This window comes from Sphaerodactylus townsendi, linkage group LG05, assembly GCF_021028975.2.
Source record: "Sphaerodactylus townsendi isolate TG3544 linkage group LG05, MPM_Stown_v2.3, whole genome shotgun sequence".
Lineage (NCBI taxonomy): Eukaryota > Metazoa > Chordata > Lepidosauria > Squamata > Sphaerodactylidae > Sphaerodactylus > Sphaerodactylus townsendi.
Window position 1 is genome coordinate 15,931,549 of NC_059429.1, and position 17,523 is coordinate 15,949,071.

A 17,523-nucleotide genomic window follows, 5' to 3' on the forward strand; every position below is an offset into this window, starting at 1 on the left:
GTCTAAATCTGAGCAACGGTTCATCTAGCTTGGAAACTCTGTTCCTGCTGCAGGAGATGAGCTTCCGTGGCTTAGAATGTCTGCATTTCGGTTCCGAAATTATCCGAGCAAGGAACTTTGTACCTGATCGCCGTCTGCCTTGACCCGGAAGGGCAAGCTCACTCTTCTGAAACTCACATCCTTGTAAGCTAACTCAAAGGACATTTTCAAAGTCAAAACTGAGACAGCCGATTTGAAATTTTTGTTTAAGTGTGCTATGCTTATTCAGTAACACACTGTATCTATGGTTTGGAGTGTTGCGGGATTTCCGGGCTGTAGGACCGTGTTCCACTAGCATTTTCTCCTGTGTTTCGCCTGCATCTGCAGCTGGCATCTTCAGAGGATCTGATGGTTGTCAAGCAAATGGAGTATATATACCTGTGGAACGTCCAGGGTGGGAGAAAGAACCCTTTGCGTTGGTTAACAAGTGTAAAGGGTGCAGTTAGCAAGGACGTTCCACAGGTATGTATACTCCACTTGCTTTACTACCATCAGATCCTCTGAAGATGCCAGCTACAGATGCAGGCGAAACGTCAGGAGAAAATGCTACTGGAACACGGCCATACAGTTCGGAAACCCCACAACACTCTAGTGGTTCCGGCCATGAAAGCCTTTGACAATATCTACGGTTTATTTCTTTATTTACATACTTAATTTACACCCTTCACAACAATCTTATGAGGTAGGTTAGGCTGAGAGACAAGGAGGCTGTCAGGCAATAAATTGCTGTTGAGTAATCCAGGGATTAAACCACCATTGGGCATCTCTGACTCCAATGTTTCCACTGCAATAATTTAGAACTACTTTCTACGCTGCTCTGTGTCATTTCTTTGCCCACGGTCTCGTACACAATGGAGAGCAGCAGCTAAGTTTGGGGTGGAGAATTTGTGCTGTTTCTTAGACGTCTCTCCGGGAACCCAGAAAAGTACAAACAAATCCTCCTTTCATCCGGCACGGAGGTGCCCACGGTAGTTACAGAAAACATCAGCAGCAGGCGCAGGAAAAGAGCCAGCCACGCAATCCGTAGTACATATTTTAAAATAAACACAAAGAAACATTCTTCCCCCGGTGTCTGCAGTCAGCGCTGTGAAAGAAACCCACGGCCCAAAGTATGCTTCGCGGCAGTTCGTGTGGGATGGGAACATGAAAATTTCACTCCCACTTCCAATGATGAGGCTGCTTTGGAGACAGAGGGGGGAACATTTTAGGCGATGCCACGCTCAACCCAGGAGCGGCTCCACGGATCAAACACAGACTCTCCCAGAAGGGTCCTATCTGTTGGTTGGGAGAAGGGACCACAGACTGTCTGCCATGTTTTTGGAAAGCTCAAAAGCAGCCAGGTCTAAGACTGACCATTTAGAACAGCCATTCTCAAGCAGGGTTCCCTGGTACCCTGGGGTGCCGTGAGCATGTCCCAGGGGTACCGCGGCAACACTACTGCCCCTCCCCCCTCATTTTTGTGGTGTCTCCCACCGGCGCCAGCAAGGACATGGAGCTGGCCCATGGGGCAGGGCCTGCCACAAGGTCAGCAGCCACCACCACCCCAGTGCTTCCCTTCACCCTGGGAGGAGAAGGTGGGGTGTGTGACAAGCAGGGGCAATGGGAGGGGAAGGTGGAGGGTGGCAGCAGGGGTACCGTGAGATATGAAGAGTGAGGTTAAGGGTACCCTGACCTCAAAAAGGTTGGGAAACACTGATTTAGAATATTATCAGATCCCCTATGATTGAAACAACACCTTGTAGAGAACAGAGGTTGATTCATACATCCAGAGGACAGCTTGGAAAAGCCAGAATCGACTTTTCCGCACGCAAACAGCAGTAATAAGATGTGAGGAAGCAACCTGCCCCATGTGAACAGACAGTGAAATATGTAGGCAGTTTGTTAAGAGCAAACGTCCGTTGGAGCCGACCTTGGCCAGCACCTGGTGGCAAGAGCTGTAGAAAATGAAACATACCGTGTTTCCCCGAATATAAGACAGTGTCTTATATTAATTTTTGCTCCCAAAGATGTGCTATGTCTTATTTTCAGGGGATGTCTTATTTTTCCTGTGTTCTGTTTGTCGGGCATGTTTCCAAACAAAAACTTTGCTATGTCTTACTTTCGGGGGATGCCTTATATTTCGCACTTCAGCAAAACTTCTACTATGTCTTATTTTTCGGGGATGTCTTATATTAGGGGAAACAGGGTAGAACAACATTCCCATTCCCCCAAAAGCCCAAAGTGCTAAGCGGTCCCAGCACCCATAAAGCATCCTGAAGTATAAGAACCAGAGGAACTCCTCACATTGTGGTCAGGAAAATTTGTAGCTGAAAACACACTTCCACTTTGATGTTGGTGTACGTCGCAAAATGAGCTCAGGGCCACGTGAACGGCTCTGGTCTCCCATTCTATGCTTACAACAACCCTGAAAGGTAGACTGTGAGAAACAGAAAATGGTTCAAGGTCACTCGTTAAGCTTAGATCCCTGAAATATCTTCTTGCTCGACTGGGTATTTTAAAAATTAAATATTTCTAGCTTGCTGTTTTCCCCCCTGAAGGGGATCCCGGTCCCCTGAGTCATACAACATCATACTGCTATATCCTAAAAACAATTACGGGGGTAGGTGGGCATTCCGGGCTGTGTGGCCGTGGACTGGTGGGTCTTGTTCCTAACGTTTCGCCTGCATCTGTGGCTGGCATCTTCAGAGGTGTATCACACAGGGAAGTCTGTTACACACTGTAACAGACCCAGATGCAGGCGAAACGTTAGGAACAAGATCCACCAGACCACGGCCACACAGCCCGGAAAACCCACCACAACCAGTTGAATCTGGCCGTGAAAGCCTTCGACAATTATGGGGGTAGGTCAGGCTGAGAGAATGCGACTGGCCCAGTCAGTTTCCATGAGGGAGTGGGGATTGGAACTTGGGTCTCTCAGATCCTATCTGACGTTCTAACCACGACATGAGGGTTCTCCTAAAACAGCTATTCAAAAGCCTGATATAGACACCACAGCACAAAAGGGCAGGATTAAACTTGCCACCCTTTCATCAAACAAAAATGCCTATCCGAGGCAGCTTTCAATTTCAGCTATTCGATCGTTTATTACTTCATTTACTTCTTTTTATACGCCGCCATTCTCCCCAAAGTGACTTGAATCATTTTCCACGCCTCCATTTTAGCCTCACACCAAACCTGGGAGGCAGGTAAGGCTGAGAGTGCGTGACTGGCCCCAGAGCACCCAGCAAGCTTTTACAGCAGGGTCGGCATTTGAACCCCGGTCTCCCAGATCCTATTCTGATACTAACCACTACACTACACAGTAGGGGTGTACTGCCCAGGGGGGCATATGGGGGTCAAATGTCCCTGGGCTCCGGCCATTTAGTCACGTGGGGGGCTAGAAAATCGCCCCCCACACCCCTCCTTCTTCCCCCCAGGTCCATACACTGACCACAAGGCCTAGTGCGAAAAACATTTGATTGGTTGTGGTAGGGGAGAGCCTACTGGGGCTAAAAGAGGTCTTCAGGCCAGTTTTGATAGGGAAAATTATACTGGGGAGGAGAATAGCTAATATTCATTTTCACAGGCTGGATCAATGTCATTTCGCCACGTGACTGCACGTTTGTAAGCTAACATCAGGGAATCCACCATACATTTTCTTTCATTCCTGTACCCCTTTTCATTTCTTCTAAGAATTTCCTGTGATCCTTCCTTGGTTTGTTCCCTCACTCCGATTGAGTTCTATTACTTATCGAGTTTTATTTATTTTTATTTTATTTTATATCCCACCCTCCCCCGACCAAGGCTCAGGGCAGCTAACCTACATGTTTAACCCATCCATGAAACAATAACCTAGATGCAAGAAATTGAAAACATTTCATAAAATCCCCGATGGCGATTAATGCTCAGACTACTTGCCCGTCTAATCCCAATTCCATCTGATTTTACAGATCTTGATTGCCTGGACCAGGGCGTGCGGGTTCGAGGCCAAACGTAATCCGAAGGGGATGCGTACCTTAGTTACATGTGCAACAAAATAACCACAGTTGTACCCACTCTGCAGAACTCCTGGATATCTTGCTGGATATCAGCGAGTTCTACCATGTAGGAGCCAGGACCATGAAGGCCCTGGTGGACACCAGCTGTACGTCCCTGGGCTGGGGATCAACAGAAGGTTGCTATCAGAGGACCAAAGGGTCCTCCGTGGGCAGTACGGGGAACTGTGGTTCTATTTAAGGTGCTGAAATAACTGAAATTTTATGGATTTAGGGCAAATAGTATTATTTAGATTTTATTGTAGAATTAACTGTTGTGAACCACCCTGAGCCTGTCTTGATACGAAAAGGGGTGGGTGGGTTATGAATTCATTCATTCACTTAATCAATTTTTTGTGCTTAGGGAAGGAAGTACTATTGCTCATTGTTTGCTACAGATTTGGAACATTTCGGGGATGTTTCTATGCCAGGTGCAGAGCCCACCTGCACAAGTGTAGAGAGAAAACCCAAAAGGAAGCTCCTACACCCTGCGCCACCTGCTTCTGGGCTCCCAGAATGTAATGGGACCACCAGCCGATTAAATAACATTTAGCCGGCCGGTCGCCTGCCCTTCCACAGGTTTAATCAATTGATTCATCAATTAAACAAACTTGTATGTCACCCAAAAACCTTGCTCCAGGCTGCGTTTGTGAAGATAGAAATGTGAGAAAAACTTACACTAAGCACAAACCGGTCAGCTGCTGTGGTTTTTCTGGGCTGTGTGACTGTGGTTCGGCAGTTTTTGCTCCTCACGTTTTGCTGCAGGCGAAACATTAGGAGCAAAAACTATCAAACCATAGCCACACAGTCCGGAAAAACCACAACAGTCAGTTGATTCCACACGTGAAAGCCTTTGACAATAATTAGAAGAAGTAGAGTTTGGATTTATACCTCCCCTTTTCTCTTCTGTAGGAGACTCAACGGGGCTGACAATCTCCTTTCCCTTCCCCCTCCCCCACAACAAACACCCTGTGAGGTAGGGGGGCTGAGGGAGCTCCGTAGAGCTGTGACTAGGCCAAGGTCACTCAGCTGGCATGTGTTGCAGTGCACAGGCTAGTCTGGTTGCCCAGATAAGTCTTCACAGCTCAAGTGGCACAGCGGGGAATCAAACCCGGTTCTCCAGATTAGAGTGCACCTGCTCTTAACCACTACGCCACTGCTACTCCTCTTAAAACTTGTTATTGCATTGATTTGCAGTAAGGTGCAGGGGTTTGTGGAGAAGAATCACCTGGACAAATCTGTTGCAGGCTGTGTCTGCAACTTGTTTAATGACAATGTCTTGCCCCATTTCAGACAAATCATAAAGAGGCGTCGAAACAGACCTCTTGGGACGGCTTTCTGGTGCAACATTAGTCCACTGGCTCTGAAGCTGGCCCTAGTGTTATTGTTAGTTACTGTTTTCAGCATTAAACACTATGTTTATTCACCAAAAAATGTGTTTTTGGTATGTTTTTTGGAGTGCCTAGAACAGATAAATTGGATTCACATTGATTCCTATGGAAAAGTTTGCCTCGGTTTTCATCGATTCTTTTCAAACGGATTACCAACGAAAACTGAGGTTCCACTGTATATTAAACCATATATGAATAATAAATGTAAGCTTGCTCGGTGACCTTGGCCCCGTCACTCGCTTTCAGCCTAGCCTACCTCGCAGGGCTGTTGTGAGGATAAAATGGAGAAGTGAACAGCACAGTCCCCATTGCAAAGGAAAGTGGGGTAGAAAATGGTCCGAACAAATAAACAGCGTGTAGAAAAAAGGAAGGCTTAGTGGTATGGAACGTCCTGGAAATGCCACAACCCCTTGATTGTAATATGATGCTGGAGAGACCTTTACATCTGCTTCGCTGCAGCGCCTTGGACATCAATAGAAGAGTGATTTAAAGTCTCCCTGATTTAGACTGAATCCGTTTAAAAATGCAGATGGCTTTTGGACAGCAAGCAGACGTCCTCTCAAATAAATTGATCTATTTAAGGGAGCCATTCCCAACCGGACAAAGGGCAGAGGATAGATTCTCGCCCTCCACTATCTTTAGGGGTTTTTTTTCCCCCAGTGAGACCCCTCCCTTCTTTTCCTCTTCTTTCTTTAAGGTTTGGAAGAGAGAAAGGGAGATTTTTTAAAAAGTCAGAGTGCTGGTTTCATTAATTATGCAGAAAATGCAAAGAGAGAGAGAGAGGGGGAGAAGAGAGAGAGAGAGAGAGAGAGAGAGAGAAAGAGATCATCCCTGGGATGAGTTTAAAAGGAGGAGAAAACCCTTTTAGAATGGGGAGAAATTACTCCCCAAGGCAGCTGAGATTTCTCTCTCAACTTCAAAGGACAATAAATTATTCAAATTGCTCCCGCCATCTTATTCGCTCTCTCTTCTTGATGTTTTGCTCTCCAGTCAATTAAAGGTTTGGGGGGAAACGATGGAGACGAGGTGGGGGAAAACTTTTCGAGACTCTTAAACTGGGGTAGCCCCCCACCCCCAAAAATGCATATTCATTTTCTTCCTGCACTTGGTGCACGCACGCAAATAAACATTTTGCTTTTCGTCTCAAAAGGGCTCGTCCTGTGAATGCCGAAAAGATCACTCTGCAAAGTGTTCCGCTGCAAAACCAATTCAATATGTCAGCCTTCGTGATTTCCTAAGAAGAGCCCTGCTGGATCAGGATCCAGCTGGACTAGCATCCCGTTTCCATGGGGTAGCTGGACCGATTCCCTCTAGGAAGCCCACTAGCCGTGCCAAAGGGCCCACAAGCCAATCACCACGATAAACAGCATTTCCATGCTCCCCACACCCCCAGTGCTTCAACAAAAAGACACCACCTGTACAAAATGCCAGCCGCCATTTCCAGACTATGAACACATCTGGCTTGACTTAATTTTTTTAACTGCTGAAATAGACAAGGGTTCGTCAGTGTCATTTGAACTTGCTGCAGAGACTGGAACGGTCCATTGAATACTTACCGTGAAGGGGCCTTCTACTGGAGGGTAGGGGAACATCTGGATGAGAGGAGCTGCCTGGCGTAGTGGTTAAGTGCTTGCACTGTCACTCACATGGTCAGGAGTTCGAGCCCCCTGTGGGTCAGATATCCTGGCAGCTGGCTCATGGGCAACTCAGCCATCCATCCATTTCTTGGTCGGTAAGTGAGTACCTAGCTCATATGGCAAACTACCCCACAAAAACGGCTTGCCTATAAAATCACTGCTTGCAGTGGTACCCCAGGCCTTTCATTTTCTCAATGCTGGCAGACTGAGTTGTGCCGCCCAAAGTCACCCAGCCGGCTTTATGTAGAGACGTTTCGCCAACCTGCCTAGGGGTTGGAAAAAATGTCTTGCACATTTAATGTGTGGAAACGGGCAGCCAAAAAGTTTCCATGGAACTCAATTATTTATTAATTTTCTTCATTCTCCTGTCCTCCATTTTATCCTCACAACAACCCTGCGAGGTCAGTTAGGCTGACTGGCCCAAGGTTATCTGGCAGGCTTGTAGAACAGAGTGGGGATTTGGATTGGACCTCCTTGATTATAGTTGGACACTCTGACCATGATGTTATAACATGGTATAGTATAGTTAAAACCAGCAGACTCTAATCTGAACAACTGGGTCTCATTCCACACTCCTGCACATGAAGCCTGCTGTGTAACCTTGACGCAGTCACAGTTCTTTCATGACTCTCTCAGCCCCACCTACCTCTCAGCCACACCTGGGTTGGGGAGAGGGGAAGGGAAGGCAATGGCTAGCTCAGAGGTCTGCAACTTGCGGCTCTCCAGATGTTCATGGACTACAATTCCCATCAGCCCCTGCCAGCATGGCCAATTGGCAGGGGGCTGATGGGAATTGTAGCCCATGAACATCTGGAGAGTTGCAGGGGCTGATGGGAATTGTAGTCCATGAACATCTGAAGAGCTGCAGGTTGCAGACCCCTGGGCCAGCTGCTTTGAGTCTCCTTAAGGTAGAGGAAGGCCGGGTATAAAAACCAACTCTTCTCTTTCTTCAATAACATCACTTGGCATTTTTATTAGTGATGTTATGCTTATATTTTTACCATGTGAAATGTTATGATTACTGTTATTTGCTGCTTATATTGCTTATGTTTACTGCTGTTCTTACTATTTTGTAATGATATACTGTGTTTCCCCAAAAATAAGACAGTGTCTTATATTACTTTTTGCTCCCCAAGATGCGCTATGTCTTATTTTCAGGGGATGTCTTATTTTTCCGCTCCACAGCTGCATGCTCTGGTGTTCCGTTCGATGGGCATGCTTCCAAACAAAAACTTTGCTACGTCTTACTTTCGGAGGATGCTTTATATTTAGCACTTCAGCAAAACCTCTACTACGTCTTATTTTCAGAGGATGTCTTATTTTCGGGGAAACAGGGTATCTATTGATGTTTTGTCGATTGACTATGACCCATGGTGTTTGTTGTTTATATTACAGTTGTTCGCTGCCCTGAGTCCTATGGGGGAGGATGGGTTATCAGTCAAATAATGAAATTGGTATTGTTTTGTCCTGGTTATGGAAGCCCAAAAATATTGGTTTTCCAGGTTCCAAATACCAGTTAAGTGTTTAGATCTGGATTTTGTTCAGGATTTCATTATTATTTGTTTCCATTATTCTTTCTGGGGAACCTTTCTGTTGGACTGGGTGGCCTGTTTTTCCAGCTAACTGCATCAAAATTGCAGTGGAATTGCCACTGCCTGTCCTTTAAATAAGCCCCAAATTTTGAGTGAATTGGATCAAGAGGTTCAATTCTGTGAGCTACTGAACAAGGTGCCCCCAGCCGTCCGCCATTGTTTGCCATGGGGGGGCGGGATTTCATGCTTCCTCCAGGGCAAAGAATAGTCAAAGACACTAATGCAAGCAAATCAACCCCCCTCAAAGCAGAAAGAACCAACTACCCCAAAGAAAAAATGCAGTACCAGGGAATCTCAGCAGGACTGCAGCACAGTGCCTAGCACAAGCAATGAACAATGTGAGAATCCAACCCAAAGTCAAACTAGAGAATCGTCCAACTAGGGAATCGTCCAAACCAAACAGAATAGGATAGCTGTGCAACCCAAACAAATGCAATGTCAGAGAACCTGAGCTATTATACAACCTGAGAAACCAAGACAATGTGAAACCCATGTATCCACTGCAACAAGCAAACCCAATAGGAGCAAGTGGAGCAAAGAATACAATGATGTAAGACCAAGCAAACCAATTTAAAAGGACAGAATCAAAGTGGAGCGAGACTGGCAAGACAATACCAAGCCCTGGTAAGGCACAGAGACACTGGGAAAATAAAGAAAAAAATTCCAACCCTGGGAGCCCTAAAATGTTGGTTTCCAGTATTTCCAGTTAATCCTAAGAACATAAGAACAAGCCAGCTGGATCAGACCAGAGTCCATCTAGTCCAGCTCTCGGCTACTCACAGTGGCCCACCAGGTGCCTTTGGGAGCTCACATGCAGGATGTGCAAGCAATGGCCTTCTGCGGCTGTTGCTCCTGAGCACCTGGTCTGCTAAGGCATTTGCAATCTCAGATCAAGGAGGATCAAGATATTTCCAGGATTTTTTAGGAACTGTTTCCCTAAATCCAGGAAAATCCCAAATACGACGGGAAGACCCAAATATGTCCAGAACAAACTGAGAAAGTATTTTTGGATATACATTTGGACAGGATATATTTGAATGCACATCCCCATTGCCTTGCAAATAACATTTCATTGAGCCTCTGTTAAAAGGGCAGGGCATTTTTTTCTCCAGGTTGTTGCCAATGCTAACTTTATGCTAGATCTTTATGTGCAGGGATCTGGAGAGAACATTCTGATCTACTTCCAAAAGAGAGGTGTAGTGGTTTAGAGCAAAGGACTCTGATCTGGAGAACCGGGTTTGATTCCTCCCTCTTCCATATGAGCTGCGCACTCTAATTTGGAGAACGGGGTTTGATTCCCGTCTCTTCTGCCTGAATGGCAGAGGCTTATCTGGTGAACCAGATGTGTTTCCGCACTCCTGCATTCCTGCTGGGTGACCTTGGGCTAGTCACAGTTCTTCGGAACTCTCTCAGGCCCATCGACCTCACAAGGTGTCTGTTGTGGGGAGAGAAAGGGGAAGGAGCTTGTAAGCCACCTTGAGTCTCCTTACAGGAGGGAAAGGTAGGGTATAAATCCAAACAACAAGAAGAACAACTCCTCCTCCTCCTCCTATTATGAGCAGGAAGACATCCAAACTCAGGGTATTTTACCCTCCTCGAAACCTACCCAATCCTGACATCACACTGAAGTCTCCTAAAACAATACTTCGTAATAAGGGAAGGAAAAGAACTTGCTGTATCACAGCTGGGCATTGTGAAAAACCCCAGCTCCCCGGAACAAACCTCTGCAGAACCTTAGCCTAGTTTACTGGAATGGCATTTTCAGCAAGGAGGAATTGAATCCCTGGCAGCTGTATTTGGAAAAGGGGAAAAAAACTGTTTTAAAATAATCCTGGAATTAAACATACTAGGTAGCAATGCCCTGAGCCGATCGGAGAAAAGCAGAGATCTTTGCAAGCTCTGGACTCCCAGATGTGCCAGTTAAAATAACTTATTTTTAAATTTATGTTTGAAACATTTATTGGCCGCTTATCTATCATGTGGAACTCAAGGCAGCTCACGATATAAATAAAACAATGATTGTTCAAACACACACACACACACACATGTATAAAAGAGACCAGTTTAAAATCTCAGTGAGGATTACCAGTAAATAAAAACTGAGCCAGTCAAATGTAATCCAAATTAAAACTGTGTTCAAGTGTGTCTTGAAGATGGAAAGGGAAGGGAGTTAGGCACACTCTCCAGGGGGGCTTGTTCTATAACCATGGGGCAGCTACCGAAAAGGCCCTCCGTTGCGGGCCTACTAGGTCAGATTCTTTGGTTTAAACGTAAAGATACTGCTTCGCTCGTCAGCTCTTCCAAATAGATCTCGTGAGACCTTGTTACAGAGCATTAAGCAAGAAAAGATATAAACTCAGAATTTGCAGCATGGAATGTTAATGACAGAAATCTGAGATTCAGACTCAGACCGCAACACACACACCCCCTCCAAATCCCCTGTTGTAACCCCCTTATCAGGCATTATGCAACCCCACAAAACACTCTCCTCATCTATCAGGTAGAGATTTATTTTTATTTTATTTATGCCCTGTACCTCTCTGCACAAATCATCACTTGACAGCATTTGAAGTTAACACAGCATCATCCATCAATGAAAACCCAAGGACCAGCATCCCACAAACTGAAAACATGCAGACAGGCCTTGAAATCAGCCTTATAGTAAGATTAAAAAAACAAGAGCAAGATAATTATGCATCATTTATCATTACTACTGAAATGAATCAACCCCAGTAACTGTTTAAAAATACAAACCAAAACCTCGAGTCTGGCCCTAAAAATGTTTGAGCAGAGAGTTCCAGAGCCTATGCAGAGTGCTGTCCTTTCATTGTATTATGGCCAGCCCCCGTTCTTCTGGGATGAAGAGGAAAAGGGTGTAGATTGATGGCACTTCCACAACTTCAGCATTAAACGTGTGTTTGTGTGTGCATACTCATGCAATAGACTGGTGGCACTTATAGGCCTGTTCTGCACGGCTCAATAAACACGGGTGTAGGACGGTAAAAAACCCATGGGGGGGGGGGGATTTCGTATAGATCCCGCCCCTAAAATGAGTCTGCTGCTTATTATTTCCCCCAAACCGGGTTTTTTGAGAATCGAGCTATTAGCAAGTCTAGGGTGTTGCGGGTTTTCCAGGTTGTATGGCCGTGTTCCAGTAGCATTTTCTCCTGACGTTTCACCAGTATCTGTGGCGAAAATCTTCAGAGCGATGCCAGCCAGAGATGCCGGAGAAACATCAGGAGAAAATGCTACTGGGACAAAGCCCTACAACCCGGAAAACCCACAACACCCTAGTGGAAGACTTTGACAATATATTAGCAAGTCTTTTAAAAATCCCGGTTTGCAGCTGCTCGCAACGGAACGGCCAGGCAGGAGGTGTCTTTATTTGCCTCCCTTTTCCTTTTTAAAAAATTTCGCAGCTTACATCCGCATGGCTATGCAGGTGCAGATGGTTGTATCATGAGACATCAGCATGGCTGTGGGGGTTCATCTGTGCATGCCTGCATGGCTATAGGATAATAATTAATTCAGGCCTTTATTGGCATTCCATGTTACAATAAAACAATTGTCCATAAAAAACAGATAAGTACGTCAAACATATACACATAGTGATAGTCCCGTGTGTAATGTTTGTAGTTCAGACTCTTATCAATAGTGTAGTCCAAACGGACTCATCAAAACTGCCATTCCTACATACTTCTTTGCAGACCAGACTGAAGACTTATCGGCAGAGCCTAGATATCATAATAACATACAATATTAAAAGTTTTACTGTAAGACACAGGGTTTGTTGGGGTGGCATCAGGTAAAAGGTAAAGGAAAGGGGACAGGGAGATGGATGGATAATTGGTCTGACTCTAGTAGGTTGCCACTACATTCAATTGTTATACCATCTGGCAACCGATAGTAGAACTACGACATCTTTCTATAAGTCACCCACAAGTTGTTTGACTTTGGATGACTGTGAACCTATAGGTTACTGGCAGAGGTAGGCACTGTATATCAGTAGCAAATGGTTAGTGTAACCAACATTATTGTTGTTATGATTCTAACAATCTAATGCTTAGTACCCATCTAGGGTTACACCTATAATCTTTAAGAGGTATTTTGCTAGCCTGCATAGCTATGCATCAGTGGAAAGTAAGTTGAAAAAAAAAATAGACGCGCCTCTATGCGAAGGTGCGACAGCAACAAGGATAGTTTCTGCAGGCTCCAATCGCTGCCTGCATGGATGCATGCAAATGCGAAAACAGGAGGAAAGGGGTCTTTTATCTGTTATACATTTGCTGTGTGGAGAGGGCCATACACATGCCGAATACTGGTAGTTCAATCCACTTCAATGATCATTTGCAAGTAGATTTTGCCATTTCACAAAATAAAATCCAGCTGTAAAGTGCACTGAAAATGTATTGGAAGAAGAAGAAGAAGAGGAGGAGGAGTTTGGTTTTATACCCCACCTTTCTCTCCTGTAAGGAGACTCAAGGTGACTTACAAGTTCCTTTCCCTTCCTCTCCCCACAACAGACACCTTGTGAGGTCGATGGGACTGAGAGAGTTCTGAAGAACTGTGACTAGCCCAAGGTCACCCAGCAGGAATGTAGGAGTGCGGAAACACATCTGACAAGCCTCTGCCACTCAGGTGGAGGAGTGGGGAATCAAACCCGGTTCTCCAGACTGGAACCCACCTGCTTTTAACCACTACACCATGTGCATATGCAAAGGCACCCTTGATCTTAGGAAGCTCCAAATCCCTTTGGCCAACCCCTTTTTATTCTCTTATCCCTATTTGACTTATTTAAACAACATGATGGTAGGCAAGGCGGAATGACATCACTGCAGTTTGATTGATTTAATTTCATCAAGGTGACACACCATAAGCTTAATTCAATGTCCTTGGCAGGGAAAAAGAGGACAAAAGCAGGGAGAGAGCAGGGCTCACCCACTAAGTGGTTCTAAAGTGACAGCGCAAAATAGACATGAAGGATGCAGGGAGTGCCAACGGGACTCTCCTAGAGCAAAGGGGGAAGGAGGGAGTTGTTGCACAGTGTGTAGAGTGTTAGACCAGGACTAAGAAGTTGAGTCCCCAGGTCACCTTTCTGCCATGAAGCCAGCTAGATGATTCTGGATCAGCTGCTCTTGTTCAACCACGCCCATCTCACAGGGTTGTTGGAAAGATAGAATGGAGCAGAAATACATGCCATACTGCAATCCTTGCAGTGAGATATGTATTCCGGCTCCATTTTATCCTTCCAACAACTGTCCAAGGAGGGCAAGGCTATACAAGAGCATTAAAAATTATTATTGTGGTGAAGAAGAAGAAGAAGAAGAGGAGGAGGAGGAGGAGGAGGAGGAGGAGGAGGAGGAGGAGGAGGAGGTGGCGGAGTTTGGAGCAGAGGTGGGATCCAGCCGGTTCTCACAGGTTCCCGAGAGTAGGTTACTAATTATTTGTGTGTGCCGAGAGGGGGTTACTAATTGGTGATTTTGCCACGTGATTTTTGCCTTCGTTACGCCCCTCCCCTCAGCAGTAGCCCACAGAACTCGAAGCAGTCTAGCAGGAGGTGCACCGGGCGCTATGGCAGGTGCCTTGCGCTTCGCGCGTATCTGCATTCTCGCTTTCCCACCTTAAGCGATCATCCCGCGCCAGCCGGGCTGCGTCCTTGCCACAGCCCCGCCCAGGAATGCCCTGGCCCGAGAATGCCTGACCACGCCCCTGTCGTGTCCCGCCCAGCCCCATTGGCGCTACGCCACAGTTTGAATCCCACCACCATGGGAACCTGTTACTAAAATTTTGGATCCCGCCACTGGTTTGGAGTTATACGCCACCTTTCTCTCCTGTAAGGAGACTCAAAGGGGCTTACAAACTCTTTTCCCTCCCACCCCACAGCAAACACCCTGTGAGGTGGGTGGGGCTGAGAGAGTTCTGAAGCACTGTGACAAGGTCACCCAGCTGGCATGTGGTGGAATGCACAAGCTAATCTAGTTCATCAGGTAAGCTTCCACAGCTCAAGTGGCAGAGCAGGGAATCAGATCCAGTTCTCCAGTTTAGAGTGCACCTGCTCTTAACCACTACACCATGCTAGAATTGAGAGCATTCGGTATGAAGAATTATTATTTCCTGGATTCTTATAAGAAATTTTAAAAGAGCTGATGAAATTTATGAAAGTGCAAAACCAGATTTGAACATAAAGTCGAGTTATGGTTTTAGTCTACAAATACCTATATTAGCCAGTCTGATCATTCACCTTCTTTCAGTTTGCAAATGCTTTCTTGGCATACTAACAGTGATTCTTACCTTTGGTGACCACACAAACAGCTATTTATAGGCTTCTTTAAGAACGTCCCTGAAAGATTCTGCTGATCTAGTTCATTTTTTGTCTTGCCTTAAATTGCTCCAACTCTTTCATCTCAACAGCTTTGGATTTCACATGCAAAGGAATGCTTCATGGGCAGTTCCAATCAGATGCCTGGGCTCACGGGCTCATCATTTGGGAAGGAACAGAAAGCCAGCTGTCTGTCACACCTCAACAGACCCTCCCACCTCCCCAAACAGAGTGTACACTCCGATCAGGAGAAGGAGAACGAAGAAGCAGCTTAAGATGACTGTGGCCACCGAGTCAAGCAACACAAATTCAAAGAAAGGTGGAAAGACATCACAGATGCTGGCCAATCTGACCTTTCCATGAATGTGAAGACACCAGTCGTGAAGCCAAACTCCATGTTTCTGTTACTTTAAACACAAATGGATGGCTCACAAGAATTCCCAGTGCAATGTAGCGGTTAGAATGCTAGACTAGGATCTGGGAAACCAACGTTCAAATCCCCACTCTGCCAAGGAAGCTCATTGGTCGATCTTGAGGAGAAGGAAGGGAGAAGGTGATTACACAGCCAAACTTACTTTCTGCAGTACAGCCGATCAGCAGCACGATGAGGAGATTGACAAGAGGGACAAGAGACATTCCAGGGCCGGGATTCATGCTGATGGTGGGCAGAGGCCGGATTGCCTCTTCCCCCCGGCTCAGCGAAATTCACAGTGCCTCTGGATGGGTGTCAACACCTGTAAAAACAGACACATTGTGGTTAAGCGGGTTTTAATTCGGGAAGGGGTGGTGCATGGAAATACACACTCAAGGAAGGAGCGCAAAAATCCCCAACACACCAAAGACCCATCTCGGCCAGCATTTCATCTCTAAGAGATCCACAAGCTGGGTGAGCAAACGGCAACCCCGATTACATCCCAAGCACCCTGATGACTGAAAGATGACTGATCATTGCTCAAATAAAATAAACCAAATGCCATTGGACCAAAAGGAGGTGCCCCCCCCCCTGCTCCCCACCACTAAGCAGAGGCCCAGACAGGGACACTGGGGCACAAGTCAAGAACCCTACCATCCCCAGAGATCTATTAACAGATGTTCCCTCTCAGACCCCTTGCAGTGGGGTCTCAAAACTGGATTGAAGTTATAGTGTGGGAGAAGAGGGGGCTTAAGAGCAAAGGCAAGATATAAATAGTTAGAATCATAGAATCATAGAGTTGGAAGAGACCACAAGTGCCATCAAGTCCAACCCCCTGCAATGCAGGAACACACAATCAAAGCACTATGCTAGCTGCTTAGCATAAGTTCAACTGCTTAGCATAAGTTCATTGCTAACTGCTTAGCATACCCCATGAGGTTTCCCCGTTCAAATACCCACCACCTCCACAGCTGTTGTTAGCCCTAGATGTTAAGAGAAGAGAGAAGAGAAGAGTTTGGATTTATATCCCCCCTTTCTCTCCTGCAGGAGACTCAAAGGGGCTTACAATCTCCTTGCCCTTCCCCCCTCACAACAAACACCCTGTGAGGTGGATGGGGCTGAGAGAGCTCTGAGAAGCTGTGACTAGCCCAAGGTCACCCAGCTGGCGTGTGTACAGGCTACTCTGAATTCCCCAGATAAGCCTCCACAGCTCAGGCGGCAGAGCTGGGAATCAAACCCGGTTCCTCCAGATTAGATACACGAACTCTTAACCTCCTACGCCACTGCTGCTCTCTATACCGACTGCCCATCTTCCCTTCCCCACCTGGGCTAAAAGCAAGGGTTGGGGTGAGTCATCTGTTTTGACTGGCAAATGGTATAGGTAGAACAGGGGTCTGCAACCTGTGGCTCTCCAGATGTTCAAGGACTACAATTCCCATCAGCCCCTGCCTGATAGGAATTGTAGTCCATGAACATCTGGAGAGCCACAGGTTGCAGACCCCTGAGGTAGAAGACGAAGAATTTGGATTTATACCCTGCCATTATCTCTCATAAGAAGACTCAAGACAGCTTACAAACTCATTTCCCTTCCTCTCCCCACGACAGACACCTTGTGAGGTGGGTGGGGCTGAGAGAGTTTGGCAAGAACTGTGACTAGCATGCTGGGTGACCTTGGGCCAATCACAGCTCTCTCCGAATTCTCTCAGAAATGGCAAACCATCTCTGAGCCTCTCTAGCTTTGAAAACTCTACGGAGCCACCATAACTCAGATGCAACTTGACGGCACACCCACACGGTGGCTTATGAAAATATATTAACCTCTGCCTGAAGGGTTTTTTTTTTAAATTGCTGAATGCTGATACATGATATGAAGGAAGAAAAGAACCCTTGGAAAATCTTGGTCATGCAAAGAAGTTGCAGGATAAATTGGCTGTAGTGGAAAACAGGCTCCAGAAGAAATTTAAGTATTCAACTTACAACCCTACAGATGCAGGCCATTCCGTTTTGAGGTCACTTTTATTTCTTAAAGATCCAAGACTTAAAAAAAAAAATAGAGAGAGGCTGAGAAGAGCTCTGGCATGAATACCCCTCCCTGGAGCCCTTGATGGAGATGCTGGCAG

At 46.1% G+C, this 17,523-nt stretch overlaps 1 protein-coding gene across 1 annotated transcript in view; it reads right to left on the reverse strand.

Annotated features, from left to right (window-relative positions):
- PTPRS (protein tyrosine phosphatase receptor type S) overlaps positions 1-17,523 on the reverse strand; it is a 362,151-nt gene that overhangs the window by 179,844 nt on the left and 164,784 nt on the right. The window contains 1 exon segment of the mRNA XM_048496069.1: positions 15,567-15,725. Within this exon segment, the coding sequence (XP_048352026.1) occupies positions 15,567-15,645 (79 nt within the window). The 5' untranslated portion in view covers positions 15,646-15,725.